The 23,962-nt window shown below is 36.0% G+C and overlaps 1 protein-coding gene across 8 annotated transcripts in view; it reads left to right on the forward strand.

The window, feature by feature from the left end:
• Positions 1-20,646, forward strand: part of SFSWAP (splicing factor SWAP) — a 49,752-nt gene extending 29,106 nt beyond the window's left edge. For 4 of the 8 annotated variants that reach the window (XM_052795531.1, XM_052795534.1, XM_052795535.1 and 1 more), the window contains 6 exons: positions 5,225-5,490; positions 11,770-11,925; positions 13,242-13,367; positions 17,047-17,217; positions 17,814-17,886; positions 20,230-20,646. In XM_052795531.1, coding sequence (XP_052651491.1) covers positions 5,225-5,490; positions 11,770-11,925; positions 13,242-13,367; positions 17,047-17,217; positions 17,814-17,886; positions 20,230-20,295 — 858 coding nt within the window. In that variant the 3' untranslated portion in view covers positions 20,296-20,646. Of the gene's footprint in view, positions 1-5,224; positions 5,491-11,638; positions 11,926-12,095; positions 12,205-13,241; positions 13,368-17,046; positions 17,218-17,813; positions 17,887-20,229 lie in introns of those variants that run through there. The other 4 variants (XM_052795532.1, XM_052795533.1, XR_008236480.1 and 1 more) reach the window with 4 other exon arrangements.
• The last annotated feature ends 3,316 nt before the right edge of the window (positions 20,647-23,962 follow it).

Genomic DNA, 23,962 nt, shown 5'->3' on the forward strand with positions numbered 1-23,962 from the left:
TAAGTAACCATTAAAGTAATTTAATTGATAAAGTGTCTCCCAGAATCTACTGGTTCTGGTAATACCTGACAGAAATAGGAGAAGGGGCCAGCACTGTTGGCTGGCTAGACAAGGCACAGTGTATTTAACTTCTTCAAAGAAGTTACTTGATGTAGTGACAGGTGTTCTGCAAGTGTAGTACAGTCTGACTTTTGTCTATAGGACATGATTTAACTAATAGTGTGTCTGATGGGTTTCTAATACGGATTATTCTGCTAATCTCTCATATTTTATCCTATGTCAGAAATGCTTTAGGGGTGATAGTACTTTGATATGCATGTAAAAGACAGTTGGTTATATCCAAACTGTTACCTGTATAAACCTTAGTATCCAATTTAAACAAGGAGAGAAATCCACTATCATACTGCTGCAAAAACAGACAAGCTCATGATTTGAAAGTAACTCTATTTTAATGCCTTGTCCCAAATGTCATCTGCTGTTGTGCCTCTGAATATAAAGATTCTATAGTACAAAGCAAAACTTAACTTCTTTTGGTTCTTTCATGTTCCCTGTTTTGAAGCCCTGTTTTATCATTTGTTTCTTTAGATAGCTTGTCCTTACTGTTGTCCTGTATGTAACAATTTTCTTCTTTGTGTGTGTGTGGAAAGCAGTCTGTTTATGAGTAAAACAGAAGTGTGCCATGTTTAAAAATAAGATGCCATTCAAGTTTTGCCAAGCATAACAGCATTATCCACAACTGTAGATAGTGTACATCTTTCATGCTACTGTAGTTGATCCTACTTTTTTTAGCAATGGACTGCAGATATTACTGCATGCCTCTTTGGAATAATAATGCATAACGTAATTTTATGTTTGCATATTTTCTTAATGTTAATTTGTGAGCAAAATCTAATTGTCTAATGAAAACCATTCAAGAAGTATTTAAAGGAAAAATGCTTTACAATATTTTAGGGCCATTCATTTCTTTCTTTACTTTTTTTTTTCAGAATATAGGTGTCTATATCTTCTGTTTAGCATGGAAGGGGGAGTGTGTGTGTTTAAATTTCCCTTATCTTGCTTTTTCAAAAGGACAGATAAAAACACAAAACAAAATGTCACATACTAATGTGGTATTTGGGGGGCGGATAGCTTGCTGGCATTTGGAACTTCTTTTTATTGCAAGAACCCTACTATCAAAAACTACATGAGTGTTGTAATTCCTCATACTGTAAATACTTCAATTAAAATTTAACAGGAGGAAAAAAGGTAAATATCAGGAACTGCCATCTTAATTAAGATAGGTGAGGCAGCTAAGAATGTTCTGTGCCTTGATTTTTAGTCTTCAAAGTACTCAAGATACAAAGGCTTATTGATCCATACAGCAAACAGATTCACAGCCACTGATTTCTTTACAGTTGGCCCTTCAAAATTGAAAATGCAAATTCTGTCTGGTTTTGAAGAACTTATCACAGTCAGTGTACTGTTAATAGCTGTGTTTCAGTGCAGCAGCTAAACCCTGATGAAACGGTTGAGTCTTCGAGTATTGAGTATTTAATCTGTTCTATAGGAACTTATTCTATAGGAAATGTTTTACCACTTCTATTTAATCATTTTGGCCAATTTATTGAGGCTAAGACTGACAAACTCTTCTAAAAGCAGTAACTGCTCGCTTTGATGCACAGAACAATCATATGCTTCCATTGCTGGTAGACAGTTGCTTATTAATTCTCAGTCAGGGAATACTTCACCATAAGCTTTGGAGAACCTGCGGTAAACAAGGTACAGTGGTAGAAAAGAATCTGGAGTATTTTCAGATTTTAATGAAGTAAGAAAATTGTTGATTAACTCTTCACGGATCTGACATTCCTCACTGTTTCCAATTTTGATCTAACACAGGATTCAAATTACTGCAAAATTCAGCTGTTCAGAACAGAAGTAGTATTAGCCAGTTGTAAAAGTGGTAGTAGTAACATTATTGATAATGTTCTTTACCAGTTGATTTTGCTTGTATCAGGAACAATGGTAGTGTTTTGTTCTGTTGCAATAAGCACCTTTTGGTTCACTTCTAATGTTGGCTTTGTGTATTGATTAAGTAGCATAACCCCAGAATAACTAATGTGTGTTCTGGTCTTATGAATACTGCAAATATGCAAATGTCTTGTAATTAACTAAAGTGCTCGTTTCTGTTCTCGTATAGCTATAAAGTCTTCCTGATACAGAGCTCTTTCCTAACCCATTACTGCTAAACAAGAGTTACTGAATCTTCTTTGTTTTCCAAAAAGGTATATCTGAAACATTTCTTTATACCAAATGTTTACTGTAGGAAGTGTTATTTTAGTCAGATTTGCTTCAGTCGTGCAAATAAAATGCTGAAGAACAACTCTGCCAGTGAAATTGTCTGACACTGTAGTGTTTAATAAGGGCCAAAGAAATGTGCTGTTACACAAAATGGATAAAGAAGTGGGATCAAATGAATGCTACCTGAATGTTTGCAGTGTAACCTCTTAGAAGAGATCTCAAAAAGTTTAAATCTCTCATCCCTGGAGATTCATAATAAAATTCATCAGGTAACCAGTTTGTTGCCGTGCTTTCCAAAACGGTGTGCTACTGGCCTGCAGATTTGCAGAGCCTGGTCAGTAAAACAGAGCTTTTCTGCCTGTTGGAAATGCTTAATAATCTCCCTTTGCTTGCTTTGATACTTTTTTCCTGCACTTGTTCCTCCAATTTTAGTTCCCATTACCTTAGTTTGCCTGGATCAACTTTCACTAGTAAAAACACAAACCAGTGACAGCTTCTCCTATTTGACAGAGGCTAACAGTTTCTTTTTTTCCAAATATTTTTATTCAGCAGCATTATTTATACACCTAGAAATTTTCTTTGTGGCTTGGCAACTTGCTGACGTTAAGTTCTTTCACTGAGCTCTATGTTCTGCTCTGATGGTAAATTGGGTCATTTTGCTCATGACTTTTTTCTTGAAGGCAACCAGAGTTGCCACTGAGGGAATCAGCATGTTTGTTCACAGTTGATCATGCCGTTGTGACCTGACAAGTATCACCAGAGCTCCTGGTCGCAGTGATGCGTTGCATAGGTTTGGACGGGTAGGTGACTTCTCCCTGTGTGTTAGCCGTTGTCCTGCACTCCAGAACCTATGAATTCACCTGGGGCTAGCTAAAGTTACATCTGTATGGCTTTCCAAACATGATTCTTTAGTAACCTGAAGCAGTGGTGACTGAATCTACAACCAGCCAGCCTGCAGCTGTGCTTTTCTCAGAGGTATCTGGACAACACTGTCACTCTTTAGTGTAAGTATCCTGAAAGTCAAGGAGAGCCCACGGTTTCAGCATCCAATGCTTTTGGTGGATACTTAGGGGTGCTTAGCATTTTGGCATTCTGATTGCTGAGAGAATCTCTGTGTGTTACCTAAAAGTAAATGTGTCATTCATTTATTAACATCCTTTTTGGCAGTGTTATGATAGCTTGTGTTTGATGTGGCCAAATGAACCGGGGTGCTGAAAACAGTTGTTTTTTTCTTCTCTCTCCTTTTCCTCTTAACTCTACTTTGCCTATAGCTATTTCGTTTCAAGCTATTAGAGGTGTCTACTTCAAGGCAAACCGGTCTATTACATATTCAGTAATGTTCAAAGTGAAGACTAAGACACTGTATAAAGAAATGAATAACATTGTCAAGGAACGAAAGTTGGCTGTGGTGGTCTCTTAGGAAACTCTGAAGTTTGGAGATGAGGTGTCTGCAATTACATGTGGACTGTGAAGTTAGTGAAATTGGAAATGGGCATCTGGTAAACCAGTCACTCAAATTATCATGCTGTAAAATGTTTATAATCCTTGAAGCAAACTACTTTAGTGCTGCTTTATTGCTATTTTTGTAAATACTTTTGTAAATACTGTGATAGCAGTCATCCATTAAAGCTCAGAAAAGTGTCATGGCTCTCTAACTTGAAGCAAAGCTGGATTTCCGATTATTCAAATGTGGTCAATTATTGCCTTGACATATTCACAGTAGGAGAAGGGTAGAAAGAAAGGAAAAGATCACCTGTTTCTAATTTGGTAATTTCAGTTTTTAATGTGTTACTTCTTATTCTGATCACGATAAGCTTCCTTGTATCAAACGGTGAAAGTGTCAGGTGAGGTGGAGCTGAAATTATGACAGAGGGAAACTGATTTCTCCAGTTGCCTTGAAATGACAGCTAGGGGAATGACAGGCTTTGAAATGAGGACCATATCTATAGCGCCTGACTTGAATTGTTCTAAACAAGGTATTGAGCAAAATTCTCTCAGGTACAAGCTGATAATTTGAAAATTTTTTAGAGTATGGTATGTTTTGCTTGACTGACTGCAGTCAGAATTACTCGCTGAGCATGAATTGTGCATGGACCTGTTCTATCTTTGAGATAATAATTTTTGTGATCTTCTCAACCCTTTACATGCAAAACATTTATTTCACAAAGTACAGAAATAATTTTTATCAGCACTAATTAGTTTTGCTGTTTTCATTGAGGTTGTAATCTAAACGGCACAGTTCAGGGATGAAAGTGACACTAAAACTTAACTTTAAATCTCAGTAGTTCCTCATTGTATTTTCAGGTTTATCTTTTTTTAAATGAAAGGGATAAATAGATGAAAAGATATCTGATAGTACCCATTTTTTAGAACACATTTCTTCTAAAAACTAAAGATGAAAACTTCAGAACTATGTCCTAGTTAAGCTGACAGTCTTAGCATGCATATCCCAGCTTGTGTATGTATCTTTGGGGAACTGTATAGGCCTCCATTAAATACTACCAGATGCACATTTTTGAAGATGTCAGCCTTACTTACGCACGCTTTACATAATACTGATGCAGCACTGTGAGGTTTTAAAGCATTTGTGGGAGGTTAGTTTGTTATTGATTTCACAACTAGGTGGATGTATGTCTCACACACTTTCATGAGTCAAAAAATGTAAGGTGATGGTTAGTTATTATTTTCCTTGCTGTTGTACTCATTGTCCAGAATTTCTGCAAAAAACCTATATTGTATATTGGCAAGACTACCAAGCAGTATATCTTAAGCTTCTTTGCCAGAATGTGCGTGTATGTGGGATGCTTGGGGTAGATGTAGCCCTCTGTTTAGTATAAAGGACTAGAGATGCTTTTGTATTGTCCACACTTACAGGAATTTCTCAAATTAAAAATTTGCACACAACTTTGAAAACTGAACACTGTTCTTTGTTTGCCTTTGATTTCAGAGTGTCAATAGTATACCGTGTCCTGTGACTGCAGTCAGAACTTTACCCACCTTAGAAGTTAAACAAGCAGAAAGGCCTTCAAGCAAAAGCAAAGATCCTCCTAGGGATGAAGAAAAAGAAAAGAAAAGAAAAAAACACAAGAAAAGATCTCGGACAAGATCTCGATCACCATTCAAGTATCATTCATCATCTAAGTCCAGATCTAGATCACATTCAAAAGCAAAGCACTCACTTCCCACTGCCTATAGAACTGTCAGGCATTCAAGGTGGGTTTGGAAACCAAACATGTTCTTTAGAGTTCTGTGTGGGCTAACACTTAAAACATTTTTGCACTTCTTCCATTATATAAGCGTCTTCGTACCCATTACAAAGGGCATAGTCACCTTGAAGACATTAAATAAGTATCATCAAATGTGGAAGGTCTTTGAAAATAGTTTTAATGAAATAACGAATCATTAATTTCTAGTTACATAGTGCGAAATTTGTACTAGTAAATGCTTTTTCACTCTGGTTTGTGAAATACCTGGTTATAATATGTAGGAATGCGATTATAGCAGGAAGAGGACTTGCTAATAAGTCTGTGACTGTTGCTGGAGTAAAGTAATCAGACAATATTAAGATAAGAAATAGATGTAGAGAACCAGGTGGTTGAACAGCAAAGCACAGAAGGAAAGCAAGCAGTTGGGTAGAATGTGAAAAAGTACGATGGATGGATGAATGGCAGGAGAGATATGACAGGAATCGAAGAAGGGTGAAAACAGAGTTGATGAGGAAGGGAGACCATAGAAGAATGTAGCCCAGTGCATTTAAATCTGTATTTAATCATTAATGATCATAAATTCCCTCTACTAATTATCCAGCTGTAAGATGATATATATTGTGTTATATTAATACTGTTAATTACATCTAAGACATTTGGGTCTAGGCACCTTTAAAGTTTACTGTCTGTAAAATTTGTCGTATCTGAATGCTCTGCCGCATAGCAGTTATTGTGGTCAGTAGGAAGGGCTTATTCTTGAGGTTGCATTCTCCAGATCATGCTACAGAACAGTGTTTTGAGTAACTGTGCATATAAATACTAATACAGCTATGTATGTATGTGATGCATGCAAAATCATACACTCCTTTATCTTCGTGGCCATGCCTATGACATACTTCTTCCTGAAAAACAGCTTTTAGCCCTTTACGGCAGCGTGACAAAACTTCTCATATTTTCCTTGTGCATTTTTTTGTTTGCTTAACAAAGTGTCTAACTACACTAATATGATTAAGTGTTAACATGTTACAACTTTTTATTTTATACTAAATTTTTAAGGTTAAATACAGTACTTTGCTGAAGACATCTCTGCTATTCAGAGATGCAAGGAATTAAATGAACATAACTTGGGCTGAAACGGTCAGTCTGACATGCTGCTTATTTGACTGCCTTTCACAATAGGTGGTCATGATGCTCTATGTTATAAGGCACATTCCAAAATACTGTGTGCCTTTCATTCCTTTTCTGTGCTTACCAGCGTGTAAAGGGAATGATGCTGAATGAAGCTTTCCTTGTTTAAGAAGTGAATGCAAGTCTTCTCAGAGTTAAGGATATCTTGGGGAAAGTCTCCTCAGGTGAATCACTCATCTTTTCAACTCCCTATCAAGCCATATCTTCACTTGAACCTCCCATGCCATTTCATCCAAGCTATATTGCATATATTTATCCATGATTTTACTGATATATGGTAAAACCAAGGAGAAACGTAGTAATGCTGAAAAAAATTTAATTTGTCTTCTGTGGTACCTTGAAAAGGACAAAGAATCATCTGAGAAGATCCTTACCAGTACTTGGGTATGCTACTCAATAGGATAAAGATAATCCTGCACGTTGCATGAGTTTGCATTGGGCAGTAACCAGATTAATGGGAACTTGCAAGTTCGGTTTGATACATACTGAGATACGTCTTCTGTGACTTCAGGGAGATAAGATATCTGGTCCTTTTATAGAGGCTTGAATACTTCCACCAACTGGTCTACGTTTGGTTCTGCTGGTGAAAAGACAAATAACAGTCTACTGAAGTCTACCACATACGTAGTGGATAGTCTCATTATGTTTTGGTTGGGGTTTTTCTTTTTTTGGTGGCCATAGTTCAGCTGGTGGAGAAATTACACAAAAATCTCCAAGAACAGTTAATCTACTGGAGCTAATATTTGTGTGCCATCTTGAGTGTGCCTCCTGGCACAAATCAAATAACGGATACATAAAAGCCTTAACATCATGAGTCAACACAACACCTGATTAAATCTGGTTGGATATTTCCTAGATCAGCTGTTGAATTCTACAACCTGAGAAGTCCGATAAGCTTGGTGCTGGCTAGCTGAATTTTAAAAATGTTTCAGAAAAACTGCACCACATCTTGCACTGAAAACATTTTGCACATTATAAAACTTGACAGAAGTTAGAGCTGAATGGGAAGGGGCTTTCCATTCAGCCTGTCTTTCTGTTCTGCGAGTACCAGTTTAAACAAGGGTCTTTGGAGGGTCTGTCTCCCATTCAGAAACCCATTGTTTCTGGGAACTTAAGGCAGTATCATCAGTGCGGAGTGGGTGCCCGTTCCCTTTGAGCTTTTTGCAGGCTGTATGAAATGTTTTTAGTGGCAATTATATAGGTGAGAGACCTGTTAGAAATCTGAATGTACCTTCCTATCTATAGCATTTCACAAGAACATGGTTAAATCTAAACTTCTGCCTAAGGATCTCTTGTAATTCAACTGTAATGAATACCTTACTCCTGCATCTGATACTTAATATAGTGACTGTTTTGGTTTACTTTAATGTAGTCAGTAAAGACAAGCAAATCTTACGCAGGATGCATCAAGTGTCTCCTCATCTGGAAGGTGTTGTGCTGTTTGGCCTCAGCTAGAGTACTGTGTCCAGTTTTGTGCATCCTTTAGAAGGAATTAGAGTAGCTGGAGGAAGTTTAGAGGGAATCATCAAAAAATTTCAGAATTAAGAAGAAAAAAAGAGTTGGAATAACTGTTTGGGAAGACTGAAGGAAGATGAAATGAATCTTCATGTATGCCAAAAAAGAGGAGATAGAACATTCTTCTTCGATCCTTGGGGTTTAGATGATAAGTAAAGGATTTAAATTGGTAAGAGAGAGACTAGAAAACATTTAATAGTGTCTCAGTGGTAAAGGTGGTTAATATAGCTTGTGAACACTCCATTGTGGAAAATTCCTGTATCAAGAATTATAGTTTGGAGAATATTGAATAGTCTTATTTCTTGAAGTCTTTTCTAGCCCTGCCTTTTTAATTAGGGGCCATGTGGTCTCACATTATACAAGAAGTGGTGATGATTGAAGGCTTGCTTTATTGAAGGTGTTCTCTATGCCTTAACATACTCACTGTATTTCCAAAATTAAAGCTCTTGCCCCTGAAATGACAAAATTTGTAGAGTAATCAAGAGTGAGAGGCTGATTCATAACCCAGTCAGATACTGATGTGTTTTGTCTCACAAATTTTAAGCAAAAATAATGCCTTGTCTTAGTAATTGACAAAAAAAGGCAAACGTTGTTGCCTAGCTAGAAGATATGACTGGGTTTATTTCCCTTTTTTATTTATTTATATATTCAGTGTTGATTCAGAGGAAGTTATTTCCATGCATTGTCTTGTCTCATTCAAAACATGGCACCTTTCATGTCTCTTTGCTCTTCAGTTTTCCCAGTGCTTCACCTAGAACAATGGGTTTTTTTCCTAGATTCCCAAAACATTAGATGTTACAGCTTACTGCTGAATGAATAGTTATGAGAAGAGTCATACCATCCTGGGATAAAGTGTAAACTATTTGTAGAGTTTAATGTGTTCATCTTGTATTAAGTGGATGGTGCTTAGAGATAGTCTTTATTGTGTGGAAACCGATGATAAATTATACTGGAACATCCCTATTTTGAGTAACTGTGCTTTATTTGAATGTCTCAGTCTAATGTTTTATGTTTGAGATTTTGTTGCCTTATTTTATTCTGTTCAAAATGTATATTTTAACCTACAAATCTCAATATAAAGTGATTGTTGATGCTTTATTTTACCTCAAGATTGGACTGAAAAAAGCTGGAATTTTCCCTTTCTGTAGTAATTACCGCTCCAGTTCCTGTTAATCAAATAATTCAGAATAGCAAGGTCATTTTCTTAATAAACAAACTTTCATAACTTTCTTAGAAGTAGCTTACTAGGTTTCAAGTATCCGCACAGTGAAAATAAGTATTTGGGATTTAAAGTTATTTAAACTGTTATTTTTAAATTAACTGTGACAGCCAAAAGAGGAGCTATGCTTATTTCATAATTTTTCATTAGACTATATTGCATTCAGATGATAATGAATCGTAATCTCTAAATTGTAATAATGACCACTCAACACATGTCCTGTATTTGGGGAACAGTCTTAAAGCCTTAGATTTTGTGAGATTTCCATATAGACACTAGTTGAGCTTCTGTTTAAAAACACTTTGAGTAGTTACTATTTAATGGTGTAAGTTGTTTCAAAAAGTAAGATTAAAAATCACCTTTACCATATAACTTATTGTGACAAGCTAGTAGGAAATGACATGTGGGAAGTGAAGTTAAACACAGCAATTTGCTGTAACTTCCTTTGCTCTTTATTCAAGTGATGTTCAGTATACTTTTCAAGCTCTTCCTTTTTGGTTTGTGTATCTTAATTTTTTTTTTTTCCCAAAATGCGTATTCTGTGTAGAAAACCTACAGATGAACTTTGCAATGTGCTTCTCTGTATACCATTTTATATCACTTGTTTATAATTTATTTTTGCATTGTTAGAGGTCTAGAGGATCTGCTTCATTTAAAAATAGTCTTTGGTGGTAAGGTACAATATTTGTACAGTTGCATTTTTATATATTTTCTAATGCATCTTCAGCAGTATTGAAGTTGAAAAATTATGTTCAAGTAGCATGAAGTTGACTCAAAGCATGTTTTCCATATTCATTTTTCTGGTTAGTACAACCAAACCTGTTTTACAAAAACAAGTTAAAAAACTTGTAGCTGCGTAAGGAACCCAGATATATTGGCTTAATTGTGGCAGCAATTAACAGCAATTCACTGTATAAATGCATGTTATTTTCTGGAACAAAATTTCTGTACCAAAATTAGTCCCATAAAGCTCCTGGTAGCATACAGTTTTGATTCAAGACCAACATGACAGATTAAAGTTAAACAAAAGTCATGGAAACAGTAAACCGTGTCCAAAAGTGCTGTAAGGTATTGCAGTGTGGATTGCTTTGGAGCTGTTAGTCCCAAAGAGATAATTAGTTATTACAAATAAGTACTTAATGTCAAAGATAGGGCACATTTGTTAAATCTGTCTTGGAAAACAAACAGCCTTTGGTACCTTTTGGTCATCTGTAGTAAATGCTTCATCAGTGTCTTTTTTTTTTTTTTTTTTTTTTTCCTCTCTAATCGGCTTTGAAGCACTATTAAAAGTTTGATGTGAAATGTACCCGCCAGTGGTGCTCTTTAAAGAAGTGTAGGTTGTCAATCGCTGAAGTTTTCAGTATGCTGTTCTAGCTGAGAAGTTAGGTTTCACAGCTGGTTGGCAGTAAGTGTAAATAATGATGATGTTCATCTGAATCTCTGTTTTCTACCAGTGGATCTTTGTAGTACATGATTTAAGCTAACGATATATTTGTATGTGTGAGTGTGGTTTATGTGTGTATGTGAGAGGAGAGGAAGGAAAGCAGAGGCACTCGTTACGTACTGAATGATTTATTGATTTGGTTAGGTGAAATTTGGATGTTCATTTTGAACTAGAGATGGAAAGTCTAAACTTCTCTTTGATATTGTTTTTCTTTATACTGTCTAGTAATAGAGTAGTACTAAGCCACTTACTTTATCCAGTTAATGAGTTATAAACAGTAATTAGTAGTGGCATACTTCATTAACAGGTTATTTTTCAATAAGTTTGGATAGAGTATACCTGTGTGTGTGTTTGTGTGAGACTTTTTGCCTTGATGTTAGAAATTTAAGAGACTTGGAAGTAACTATTCTTTGTAAAAAAGGTTGCTTGGGGTTTTTTCCTCCTTCCAAACTGATTTTCTGATTGCTGAGGCAGTGTCTATTCACACAGTTTTAATTCCTAATTTGTAATGAGATATGCCAAGCTTCATAACCCTTTGAACTTTTGGGACCCTACTAAACACAAGTGATACTGACTTTAAGGGAACAAAGTGTCTTTTGAAATAACAGTCTAATGAAAGTAATAATTGATGTGTTGCAGTAAAACTGTTAAGCTGGTTTTAATTGTTGGAAGCTAATGGCCAAAATTCTTAACATTTGGTGATTGGAAGAGTGTTGTAGAACCACAAACGTCAGTTCATAAAAATGAAGCTAATGCCTTTTTCTTTCTGATTGTTTGGACTTTTTTTAGGCTGGTCCATATAGGCATGTTTCACTAAGGTTCAGCTTTTGGTTAAGGGACTGAGCCTTTTCAGGATTCTAGTTAATACCAAAACTAGGACATTTTATTCTGAATGTGAAGTGTGTGCCTCCGTATCACAGACTCACAGCATCCACAGGGACACTGAGCATGGAGCCGAGTCTGAGCAGCTCATCAATGGCAGCAGCAACAGAGCGGGAAAATTATCAGGCAACTTCGACAACGAAAAGATTTGACTGCTGGAGCTCTTTTGAGGGAAATCCTGGTAAAATGTCAAGGTGTCTGACTGACCCCAAACTTTATAATCTGTTGGTTTTTTTCCTTTTTTTAATCCTTCTCAATGGCCTGGTAAAGATCAGATTTCTAAGTGACAAAGCAGTTAATTTGCAACACTTAACTGCCATTGTGATTACTTTTTTTCATTTTCAGTTGATCTCTTTTGTTGTAGGTGTAAGAGAAATGGCTCAGGAGTGTGTATGTATATAACATATATGGTGTGAGTCTGCAGAAGATCAGTGATTTCACAAATGGCTTGTCTTTTAGTCACTGCAAATTAGGTATTTTCATGAACATGAATGTTTGGTATACATGGAATGACATACCTGTAGTAAATAAATAAGAAAGGCTTTAAAATAAATAAGTATATAGAAGTAAAATTATTAGAATTATATATTTCAGTGAGAACAAAACTAACTGTTACTATCAGGAATTTGGGGTTTGTTTTTTTTCTTTCTTTTTTCCAAGCTGGGTCCCTGAGTTGCCCCCTTCTCCATCTTCCTCCCTCCCCTCCATCTCTCAGGGCTTTTCTCATTCCATTTATTTTGTTATTAAGAAATACTCAGGTTTTACTTGCACATCCACTTATTTCCAAATCATAGAGAGAAAGAGTTAAGCTCTTAAGTTGATCTCTGATCTTAACTGGGCATGCTTTTTTTTTTTCCCTCTTGATCTCTTTCTCTCTCTCACTTCTCTAGGAAAAGTATCTCAAGTTGAAGTGCTAGTGCCAAACAGCACTGATCATGGGTTGTTGGTCACTTGCACAGGTGAAAATATTGGCTGTGCTAGGATTATTCTGCAGCATCAGGGACAAAATTTCCTGGACTTGTCAGTGTTGGAGGTGCGCTGAAAGCAAAAACTTGTATTTACCTCTGTGATGCAGCAGTTCTAAAAACATACCTCTAATTTGAGAAGACAAGGTCAGGCCTGAGAATCCCAGGCTTCAAGCCAAATTGGACTTCTGCATACCAGTGTTAGTAGACTCTGTTGCCACAAAAGGTGACTAGACTAAAGTAAAACTTTTCCACCTACTGATACAGAAGTTGACATTAGCACACGATACCAAAAAATAATTGCTTTTTTTTTTAATCCCTCTTGGGAGTGAAAAGCAATGGATAACTACATCCTAAATGTCTTGGATGGGTAAGAAATTTTTATGCAGCTGACAAGTCTTGGAGACTAAATACCCCATGTTGGTACAAAATAGGCATTTGAAAGGTGTTATATTTGTGTTTGGTGACAGCACAATTCCACTGAAATAGAAGTAATGAAATAAGTAACAAAAAGCAAACTTTTGGATGTTTATTTTCCTGCTCAGGTCACGATCAAGGTCACCTAGGAGAAGGGCTCACACACCAGAAAGACGGAGAGATGAAAGAAGTGTTCCAACAGCTTATCGCATTAGTAATAGTCCTGGAAATAGTCGGAAACGCCCACGTTCCAAGTAAGTATATGTGGTCCTGGAGAAGGTTATGTCCTGGCATCGTAAGCAACTTTAAACATACCCTGATGTGTTGTATACTCCCTAGGTAGAACTTACGTTTTTTTATGTTCTGGAGCTTTATTTGCATAGACAAATACTTCTGTGGAGAAAAAAAATAATACAAGCACTCATTCTTCTTCCCCCATTCTTGCATATGTTTGAACACTAAAAGTACAACCAAATCAGTGAATGTTAATACGCTACTATCTCCTAGCTGTGAGAGTTCATATTTTATTTGGACTGTCATATTTCCTTCTTGTTGGGTCATTTTCTCATGCTCTGATTGTGCAAGCTATATGACCTCTGCACAGAGGTCATATGGTGGTATTATGTTATTCCTGCTGGTATTGCTTGACATCTCATCATATCTGCACAAATAAGGGGAAACTCCAGTTTAGCAAACTGTATGCTTTACATGTAGCAATTATTTTACTGGCAGAGTGGAATGTGAAATATGGAACAAGAGGTGCCTTTTTTGAGAGCACCTTGCGTATAGTCTCTCTGAACCTATTACAATCAAAATAGCATACCAACCATTATTTCAGCTCACCAATTGCAGAAGAAGAACATCTGCGAAGTGTGTGCCCAGAAGGCTTTGAAATGTCGTGTCATGTTGTGTCTTCAACATGCAAGGAAGTGAGAATTTTTCATGCTTGTACATGTACACCTGAAGTGTACACAAAACCCAACACATTGAAGTTACTAAACTGAGCATACAGAATTTTTCTCCTCATTGGTGAAGACTTAGTCTTTAACCTGTTTCTCCATATCTCTTGTGGAATAAGAAGCAAAGAGATCACTTTCAACTTTAGGATTATTAAAAAACTTCTATTGTTTCTTAAGATAACTTTCCATACCTGACAGCCTCTAATTAATTGATGTGTGGTATGTATAATTGAGAACTTCATTAGTATACTTCAACTGATTCAGTTTTTTCGCATTCATCAACTCAAGATAATAGAGGCTTCTGTGGAATTCAGCATGCAAATTTGGTTAAGCAGAAAAAATATGGAAGCTTAAAATGTTTTTCTTCCTGTAAACACACACAAGAATTTTTTCACAGCCCTGTGCTAGTTTTAATGCAGTGTTGGTGTCTGCTGCTTGACCATTCAGCATTTTAAGCTATAAATTATGTTTAGAGTTATGCCACTCCAAGTGGTAAATTATGATGACAATTGTGAAACAAACTAGATTACTCTGTAAACAATATTGTTTATATAGGTGGAAATTGTAAACTTTTATTAGGCTTCAGACAGGAAAACGGAACACTATACAATAAAATATGGCAGTAAGTGCAAAAAACATAGACTGAAGAAAGAATATTGTTGTCAAACATAGATGAGGATATTTTGCAGCTCTGATTGCAGAAAGCCGACTGTTTCAGCCCTGTTAGGACTGACATGCTAAATTTTCAGGTAAAAATGTAGATGCTGTGATGGACCAGTTTTCATCTTCAGTTATGGATTAGATTCTTTGCAATGGTATAATGGAAGCAAGGTTTGGGTTCAAGGTCTGTTAAAAGCTAATTAGTTTACTTGGGCTTTCTATGAGTAAGTAATGTATATTTTGTGTGATAGCTGAGAGCAGGTTTGACAGCAGTCAGCTGAATGGTTTTTATTAACCATAGTTTCACTAAAAAGTAGGCAAGCTTTAGAATCCAGTACTGTCAGAGGACTGAAAATTAGAATTAATAAATACTGCAATGTTTTAAACTTGCTCAGGGCGTTAATCTAATATCAGTTGTGGTGCTAAATAGCTAGCATTGCTTGTAAATTTTTAGGTGTATTTCCAGAAGAAAATATGTAAGAACTAGGAAGCTGTGCTTTACTTTGTCTTGTTTGGGAATTACTGGCTCAGTGCCTGTAGAATGAGGTATACTTCAGAATAAATACAACAGTTGTTTTTTCTTCTGCTTATCCTGTACCTCAGTTGCCATCATAGTCACTTTAAAAAAAAGTCTAATGTAAATTAGTGTTTTAATCTGACTGCAGTGAATTACTGTCCACAGAGAATATGCATAGTTCTTTTATGCTAGCTTTTGTACCTAGAAAAATACTAAAAAATAAGCCAATTTTAGCAAATGGACTGTTGTAAAAATAGAAAATGGATAGACACATTCATTCAGCTGTTATGATGTTTGTTCGTCATAATCTGAGATGAAAAACACCAAAAAAGCTTACTGTAAAATATTCTTCTTGCATGATGAATGTTTGTTGAGATTTTCAAGAGTTAAGTATGGAATATGTTCACAGCTTGATTACATTATGATGTTTTAAGAAACTGAGCAATTACAGTACATAATTAGCTAGTCAAGGAATCGCCGACTTTGTAGCTGATGTTTTTTGATAGTCATGAAAATGTTAGAGGCCAGTAGAGCTGTGGGGTTTTTCTTCTGCCACTTAATGATTATTTATGCAAGAAAAGTGTAAGGAGGTTTTGCGATTTTAAGTCTTGAATGCTAAATTCTATATAAAAATCAGATATTAGTATGATAAATTCTAAGCATCAGAAGTGTACAGTATTTATATGGGAATTTAATATGTTACAGCGTAGCTGCTTTTAAAGTAGCAAATTCCTAAGAAAATCAAAATAAAGGAACCAATAATGTGATACTTAAAAGATCGCTCAAAGTTTTACAATGTCTTAAGATGTTCTAGAAGTTTCAACAACATTCTTCTGAATAAATTTCTAGCAGTGCATGTTAGAGAGAGATGCCTACAATGAGGTATTGCCTAACTCTAATTAAGCCATTACTCTAGTAATTCTAATTACAGTAATATCGATACTGGTATGTAAATCATACAGGCATAAATTCATAACCATGTATACAAGATTTTGGTAGTTCCATCTCTAGTATATTACTAATTGAATTCTCTTTGAGCTTAATATTGCATATGAGGAGGCTACCTCTGTTTTCCCCTTTTGTCAATAATGAACACATCAGGTACCTGTAAGTCCTTTTTTCCAGCTCTCATAGTGACAAACATTTGTATCTAATTTCCAAGTTATAAATGGTTTGCACTTAAAACATTTTGCTAGGTCTAGGTTTGAGTGGCATACAAGAGCTTGCTTATAATTTTGGGTCTGTGGTTTGTCGCATTATAGATTTGATCACAAGGAAAAGGGTAATTTCTTTTAAAAAGCAAACAAACCATGGATTTGCCTTGTAGATCTTTTGTATAGCTATGATTCCATGGTTTGCTCATTTATGAGCTAGGAAGATTGTAAGGGATATAAACTCCTACATTTCTCATTATATTCTAAGTGTCTGATGTTGTTTGGGAAGGAACTTCCCTCTAGCAAAGTTAGGCTGCAAATCTCCATTGAAAGGCTTTTCATTGCCATCCTTCAAACTGTCAAATACTGGCCAGTAATTCCTGTGTAGCCATGCAGCAGCATTCCAAGTGAGAACCTCAGGTACTAGTAGTTGCCTAATGTAATATGTTAGAGAGCTTCTGAGAAAGTATTTTGCACAACCATAGAAGTGCAGTATTGGGGTAAGACTAATGTTTGCTGAATGCATGAGAAGTATCCTGTTGAAGAGGACTACATAAGCTTTTAGAAGTGTGAAAAGTAACTTCAACTGAGCTAGTGTAATATTGCTTTAAATATCCTTCAATAAAATATTTTCTTCTCACAGAAGTCCCCATGAAAAGAAGAAGAAGAGGCGGTCTAGATCACGTACCAAGTCCAAAGCTAGGTCTCCTTCACCATCCATGTCACCAGGCAAACCATCCACACACAAAAATTCTGTACATTCAACTAGTGTCTCTCCTGTGGAGAGCAGGGAATCCAGCCAGGAACGCTCCAGGTAATGTGATCTTTTACTGTAATACTGCAGTGCTGATGTCTCTTGACTGTGAGTGTGTCTTTCGACCCAACTTGTATGGTGAGGAGCTCTGTGTGTGTGTAATGTGTGCATATTAAAAGTAGAAGACACTGGGAGAACAGCACTATGTGCATCAGTCTAATGAAGACATTGGATCTCTCTTGCCTACTGGAGTAAACATCTTGACAATACTCTTACTGTAAAACTGGTGCAGAAAATTTTGCAACCTAATTCTAAGTTAGAAATTGGAAACTCTCACTAAATGGGATAACTCTTTGAAGTAGAATTTTAATAGAGTGGTTTGAATTGTAATGTATGTGCAAGATTCATAATTAAATTATTTCTACAGAATATAGAACAGTCCTGTTAAAAATTCCTAGGCTGCTGTTCATATTTCTCTGTATCACTTGTATGAGTGACTCTTCTGACTGACTTATCATGGCTTCTAGTTGATTGAGATAACTGTTGACTAACATATGAGAGACTTTTACAATAAAACCCAAAACTGTGATGGTGTGTAAAATGCATTTTTAAAACATATACTATAAATTTCTGATTCTTCTAATTTTACTTTTTAGGGGAGTTTCTCAGGAAAAAGATGGCCAAATCTCTTCAGCAATTGTGTCTTCAGTGCAGAGTAAAATCACTCAGGTATAAATAAACAAATTCAGAGTATGTTGCCTAATGAAGTGTGCCCATCATATCATTTCCTCCTCTTGCTACCTTGTACAATTCTGAGATTTGCATATGGTGTAGAGACATGTTCATTGTCATTCTTAAGTTGTTTGCTTATGAGAAGAACAATTCTGTTGCTTCTCTAGCTGCCGTCCTTTCAAATTTAATCAAGCCTCTAAAGACCAAGCTAAATTCATTATGCTGCAGTATATCCACTGTTAAGTTGTGAAAGTCCACATTATGCCAACAACCCCCAGTTACCAATAGCAGGTATTACTGAGAGCCCATCTTACCATGTAATGCTCTTAAGTTTCGTGGAAGAAAGGAAAGAAGGAGAAATATGTTGGCAAAGGCTAAGTTTGTAGTGTTGGCAGTAGAGGAAAAATACATCCTCTTGCAAACTGAAGTAAGTGTATGCTTTGCGTTAAGCAGAATCTTCAACTCACTCATCTTACTCTTGTTGCTGTTTATGTCTCTGAACTATTGTTATGATTTCCTTGACATACTCAAGTTTGCTGTGAATCATGACATACCAGGTATGTGCCTCTATATACTGTGCAACATTCTAAATGGATTCAGCTTCCCTAATGCAGTTTTAAGATACCCACCCTCCATCAAAATAATTCCATTGCTTTTTTAAAAGCTACTGCATGGTATCACTCTTCAAAATTCTTAATTTCACTCGTCCTCTTAGAGTCTTCATGCATATTTAACTTTCTTTCAATTGAATATGCCAAGTTTAGAGGAGGAAAGCTCTTAATTATGCTTTGGAAAATTTACAATATAAAATCAGAGTTGCTTTTTATATTCTCATTTCTTTCGATGGATAGATTATTCTTTCAGTAAATTAATGTTGTTCAAAGATTTAGTTCCGCTAGGGAAATAGTGGTAGTTGGAAATTAATACTAGTAGACTAGTACCTTACATACCATATTTGATCCATTTTCGATGAGAAACCCAAAACAAGAATATTTAGGAGAATAGAAAATAACAAGTATAGGCACCAGGGAAATAAAATGGAGTACTAACACCATAGCACTACTTAGGCTACCAAACAAATGCATGGAAATTCCTGGTATGAGAAATAAGATGTGAACTACATCATGGTCTTCAGAGTAAAACATCCCACCCTTTAAAAACATAGACCCTTCAGAGAAAGGTAATTAGTTCATGCATTTCTTGGGTTAAATAATGCTTATGGCATAGCATTTGCTAGTTAAATATTAGTCTGCTTGCTTGAAGCGCAGCTGTAAGAGGAGGAAAGATTACTATGTTAAAATACAGTTCTTGGTTACTATTTGCAAAAAGTAAAAAAGAGGAATGAAACTTTTGTGAATCTGCAAGATATTTCCCAATATAGATTAGTTTAGCATCTTTTTATCTTTAAGGGCCCAAAGAAATGTAACTTACCTAATTATTAGTATGATTATTTTGCTGCCAATGTGCTTGCTGACCCTGACTAATTCAGTATCTTTTCTCATTCAAATCCTTCCATCTGTAAAGTGGAAAAATTATGCTGAATTCCCCTATGAAGTGTTTTGAGAGCTTCAGATGAAAAATGCTTTAAAAGAACCAAGGATTTTAATTCATTTATATTGCATTTGTGAAGAAACATTTTAAGTAACTTTAATTCATTACCGATACACACTTTTTATTTTGTGATCATTTTTTGAAATGCAATTATTTGATGCCATTTACATGAAATTTCATGTCCTTTTGTAATGCTGTTTCCACTGGATACTCAGACAAGATTGAGAGTTGCTATTTGGTTTCACAACAGTCTTAATGTTTCAGTCACTCTGTCATATGTGAAAATACAGCTGCTATGTAAATTTTTAGCTCAGGTTTACAAAGTGAACAAAAAAAGCTTTCTGTTATAGAGTAATTGGTAGCACTCTCTTCTTTCCAGCTCTCTCTTTTTTTTTCTTTTCTTTCTTTTTTTTTATTTTCTTTTTTTAAACCTTCAGTGGTTGGTAGTTGTATGTTCATTACAGTTTTTGTGAAGATACAGACATAGTTTCTTTCAATTTCAGTTGACGTGATTTCTGTGTTTTGTTGCATAGAAACTGTTCTAAATATTTATGCAGAGAACTTTGTAGCATTGTAGTAAAAACAGACTCCAGTTGCTGTCATATGAACTTTCTCCAAATTATTTTGCACATTTAGCCTCGGGACTGTTAATATCTGATGATCATGAATCTAAGTATTCTGTGTGACTGGAGCATAAGCTAACCCTTTCATGCAGGTTTTTGCAATCACATGCTTTAGCTCTGTTCAAAGCCCAGACATGCCTGATCATTTTCCTTTTGTTTTCTACAGGATCTTATGGCCAAAGTGAGAGCAATGCTTGCAGCTTCCAAAAACATACAAACTAGTGCCTCCTGAGACCTGTTGAACTGACCATCAAGAAATTGTGTGAAAAAGAACAATATAAAAAAAACTGCCTCATCTCAAATGTACAGCTGAGCTTAGCTCACTTGGTTCACAACTCGCCTAATATTACCAGAACTCAAGGAGCTAAAACCTATCTTTCTGTACAGAAGCGTCTCCTTGAAATTTCATTAAACTTTTTCAGCCAGAATATCTTTGGAAAGTTTTTGGTTTTTGTAAATTGATTTTTTGACTAATTCTTCAGTAACATTTTATGATCTGCAGTCTATATGTGTATATTTGTAAATACCATGTTTCTGTGAAAGAAGTATTACACAATAATAAAGAAGGAAACATCTTTCATTAGCTAGATTTTTTTGTGGAGTCCTTAATTGTTTGTGGTTGACTTTTGTTACAAATTAATTTTCTTTTTCTTTAGTACTTTCTGCTTTTTAAAATAACAACTGTCTAGCCTGCCTGACCACCTTAAGCTGAGAAATACTTTTTATCTTCCTTCATGCACAGAACAATCTAAGAAGGATGCTTGTTTGCTTGGATGTTAGTAGTGGACAGGTATTGGGCAAGGGACATGCTTTTCTGTCCCTCATTTAGAAAGATCTCTGAGCCTCCATTTGAGGAATTGACCCTTTGAGGTCAATAACTAATGGTCAGTAGGCCCTTTGTTTTAATGCGCCTTGCTCTCTCTAGTTAGCTACAGAAAAGTGTATATTTTTGTGGTCATTCAACAGGCATACTTTACATAAATCCAACATTCTTCTGGTTTAACATCTTTCATACAGTTGGGAAAGATGCTTACTAATATGTTTTACTGACATATACCAGTTAACACTCTTCAGAAAGCTTGTGGCCTCAGTATAATTGCACATTTGGTTATTCTTTGTTGTACACTGAGACTATTTAATTTTTTAATTGAAATATCCTTAAAATGAGTACAAAAAGGCACGTGTGAATTTTTCCCCAAGCCTGCTTTAACTGTGAGGTTTTGTAACAGTTGGTGCATTCAAAAAGTGCCCTTATTGGCAGTTATCTGATTCCATAAAGCGTGGAATCAGGGCTTTTAAAGACCCCTGAAAAACTCTGTGGTCTGTAATCAGAAAGATTGTGGTTACAGTGACTCATGTCCTAATTTTCTCAAATTTTATAGAGAGTAGGTGGAGGTTGGAGATGGATTAGAGAAATTAATGTGGTAAAGTTTACGCTTACTCACAGACTAGTTGGTAAGTTAACTACATAGAACTACACAGATTAATAACTTCAATGCAAAATCTTTTTGTTTAAAGCAAGGGGAGGAGAAACAATGCGTTGATATAACTCAAGCTTTGAGTAAGATGATGGTCAAAATGGCAGTTGGTATGCCACTTGCCGGTGCTCACTTGGAATGCAAGAACAGTATTTAAACCACTGGAAATGATAATCAGTCGGGTTTCTGTTCAGTTTTTGGCCAGTAATAATTAGCAGAGTTTACACTCCTACAAACAACATAGAATGCTGTCTGAGGCAGAGAAATTTCATTGTGCACATTAGTTGTGATGAAACAGAGCCATCCAAATGGTAATGCAGAATCATGTTACCCACCATTTACCTTATTATTTCAAAGTTATTTGTAATGTGTTGACTAGGACAAAAATAACTTTCAACCAGTGGGGGAGAGAGAACGTTTTCTCTGTATGTGTTGATGAAACAGTACTAGTAGACACAGAGATAAAAAAGATAAAGTAAATTTTGTAGGCAGCTGCTGTAGATTGTTGTGCAGTGTTAAATTTACAGGACCTATATTTTTCCCTCCTAAATGGAGTTAAAAGTCTCACCATGGTTAAATAATTGGCAGCTTGGATGCCAGTTGTTTGTCATGTAATAGGAAAAAAGCCCAAGTCTTTGATAAAATAGACTGGGCAGCTTGTTTTGCTGCTGCTTTGCAGATTTATTCTCTTTGGGAAGGTTGTTGCTTTAATGACTTCTTAAAATATTTTCCCTCCCTGTGAGCAAGTCTTTTTTTTCTTTTTTTCTTTTTTTCTTTTTTTTCTTATTCCCTTTTGTGGTATGAAGTGAGATGGAGCGTTTAGCTCCAGGAAAATTTAGATTAAACTACATTTTTATACACTCTTTACTGTTTACTGAGGTTTGTTTGCATTTAGCACTCTCTCATGGGTAGTTGTATTCTCCAGAATTTAAAAAGTAGTAGTGTTTTTATTGTGTTATTTTTTCTCTTTCAAACCAGAATGGACATTTTCACCATATTAAAGGGGCTTGAACTGCTTTACCAGAATAATTCCTTTGTATGTATTCACATTTAGAAATCGATGCTGCTTTTTGGTCTGTCTTCACAGGCACTAGCTGTGTTGTAACTGCTTGTAAATGCAGCATGGAGCTTGTGATATGATCAGTACAATTTCTGGTGTTTGGTACATCAGGAGAATGTAACCAGTATCAGGAAAATGTCTTAAGAACTTCAAATTGGAAAATTTTCAAATTTCTATTTTCCAGGTATGGATTTTCAGTGCAACCCCTGAAAGAGACCTTTCTGTCAACCCAGTTATAGGAGCCTGCCTAAGGATCTGGGACGACAGGCAGCAGGTCTGCGATTTGCAGAAAAGGCGAACAGGACTGCATCTCCCACCCCACCTCCCATCCACAAAAACTGTACGTACTCGATTCCTTGCGATCTGGCCACACAGCAAGGGGCCTAAAGAGGCCCTGTATCACCTGGCTGTATTGCCAGAATATTGTTTCTGATGGGAAATCCATGAGGTTGCTGCAACGGGGAGTTAAGGAATTGAGAGCGCTTCAGTTGGAAGAAAGTGGGCTTTGAGTAGTCATGGGGAAGGTACTGTGGTAGCTCTGAGTTGTCAGCAACTAGTTTTAATTTTTCAAATTTCTCAGTTTTGTGGAAACAATATAACATGAGGTTGCTTTGCTTTAAATTTGGTTAAATACAGTAATTTAAGCAACTCCTTAGCTGTAGGTACTTTGAATTATTTCCTCTGTGTGTGTGTAACAAACCAGAAGCACTTGGAATATTAATGCTAGCTTTCCAAAGCGCTTTGGAAGGGCCTTTTTGTCCCTAATGTGCTAGCCAGTCTTTCCTCGTCTTAGGAGTTCCAGATCATAGTTTGGAAGATAAACAAACTTTTTTTAAAATTGTCAGTTTATACAACGCAACTTTATTCTCTGTATTCATGCAGAGTAGCCTTCTCAAAACAAATTTCCACGACAGAAAAACAGTAGGAGCTGTTCAAGAGGTATCAGTTTTTGCTCTGTGGAGGTTCAGGTTCAACTGAAATATCAAAAAAGTACATACAACTTTGTTAAGTTTTGAACCACTAAATCATTTGCGGGCTTGGGTATTTGTAGGTATTATAGACATACTTTCTCAGGGATGGATAATAGGGCAAAGGCATTGCTACAGCAAAGGTGGTGTATAGCCTCAGGTTCTCCGCCTTTCTTTGTCAAATGGAAGAGAAATAGGTAAGTGTTAGGTGCTGGTATGCATCTGTCCCCCAATCCCTGACCAGTTTCCTTCAGGGCATATTTCTCAGTACAGACTCCATGAGCTTTGATCAATCTGCCCATCTAGGTATAATCTTCATTGTTCAAGATGTGAATTCCTAATAACTTGTATTGCAGATGCTCTACTTTGAATTAATTGGATGTGTTCAACAGC

Source organism: Harpia harpyja, chromosome 9 (genome assembly GCF_026419915.1).
Source record: "Harpia harpyja isolate bHarHar1 chromosome 9, bHarHar1 primary haplotype, whole genome shotgun sequence".
In the NCBI taxonomy this organism is placed as follows: domain Eukaryota; kingdom Metazoa; phylum Chordata; class Aves; order Accipitriformes; family Accipitridae; genus Harpia; species Harpia harpyja.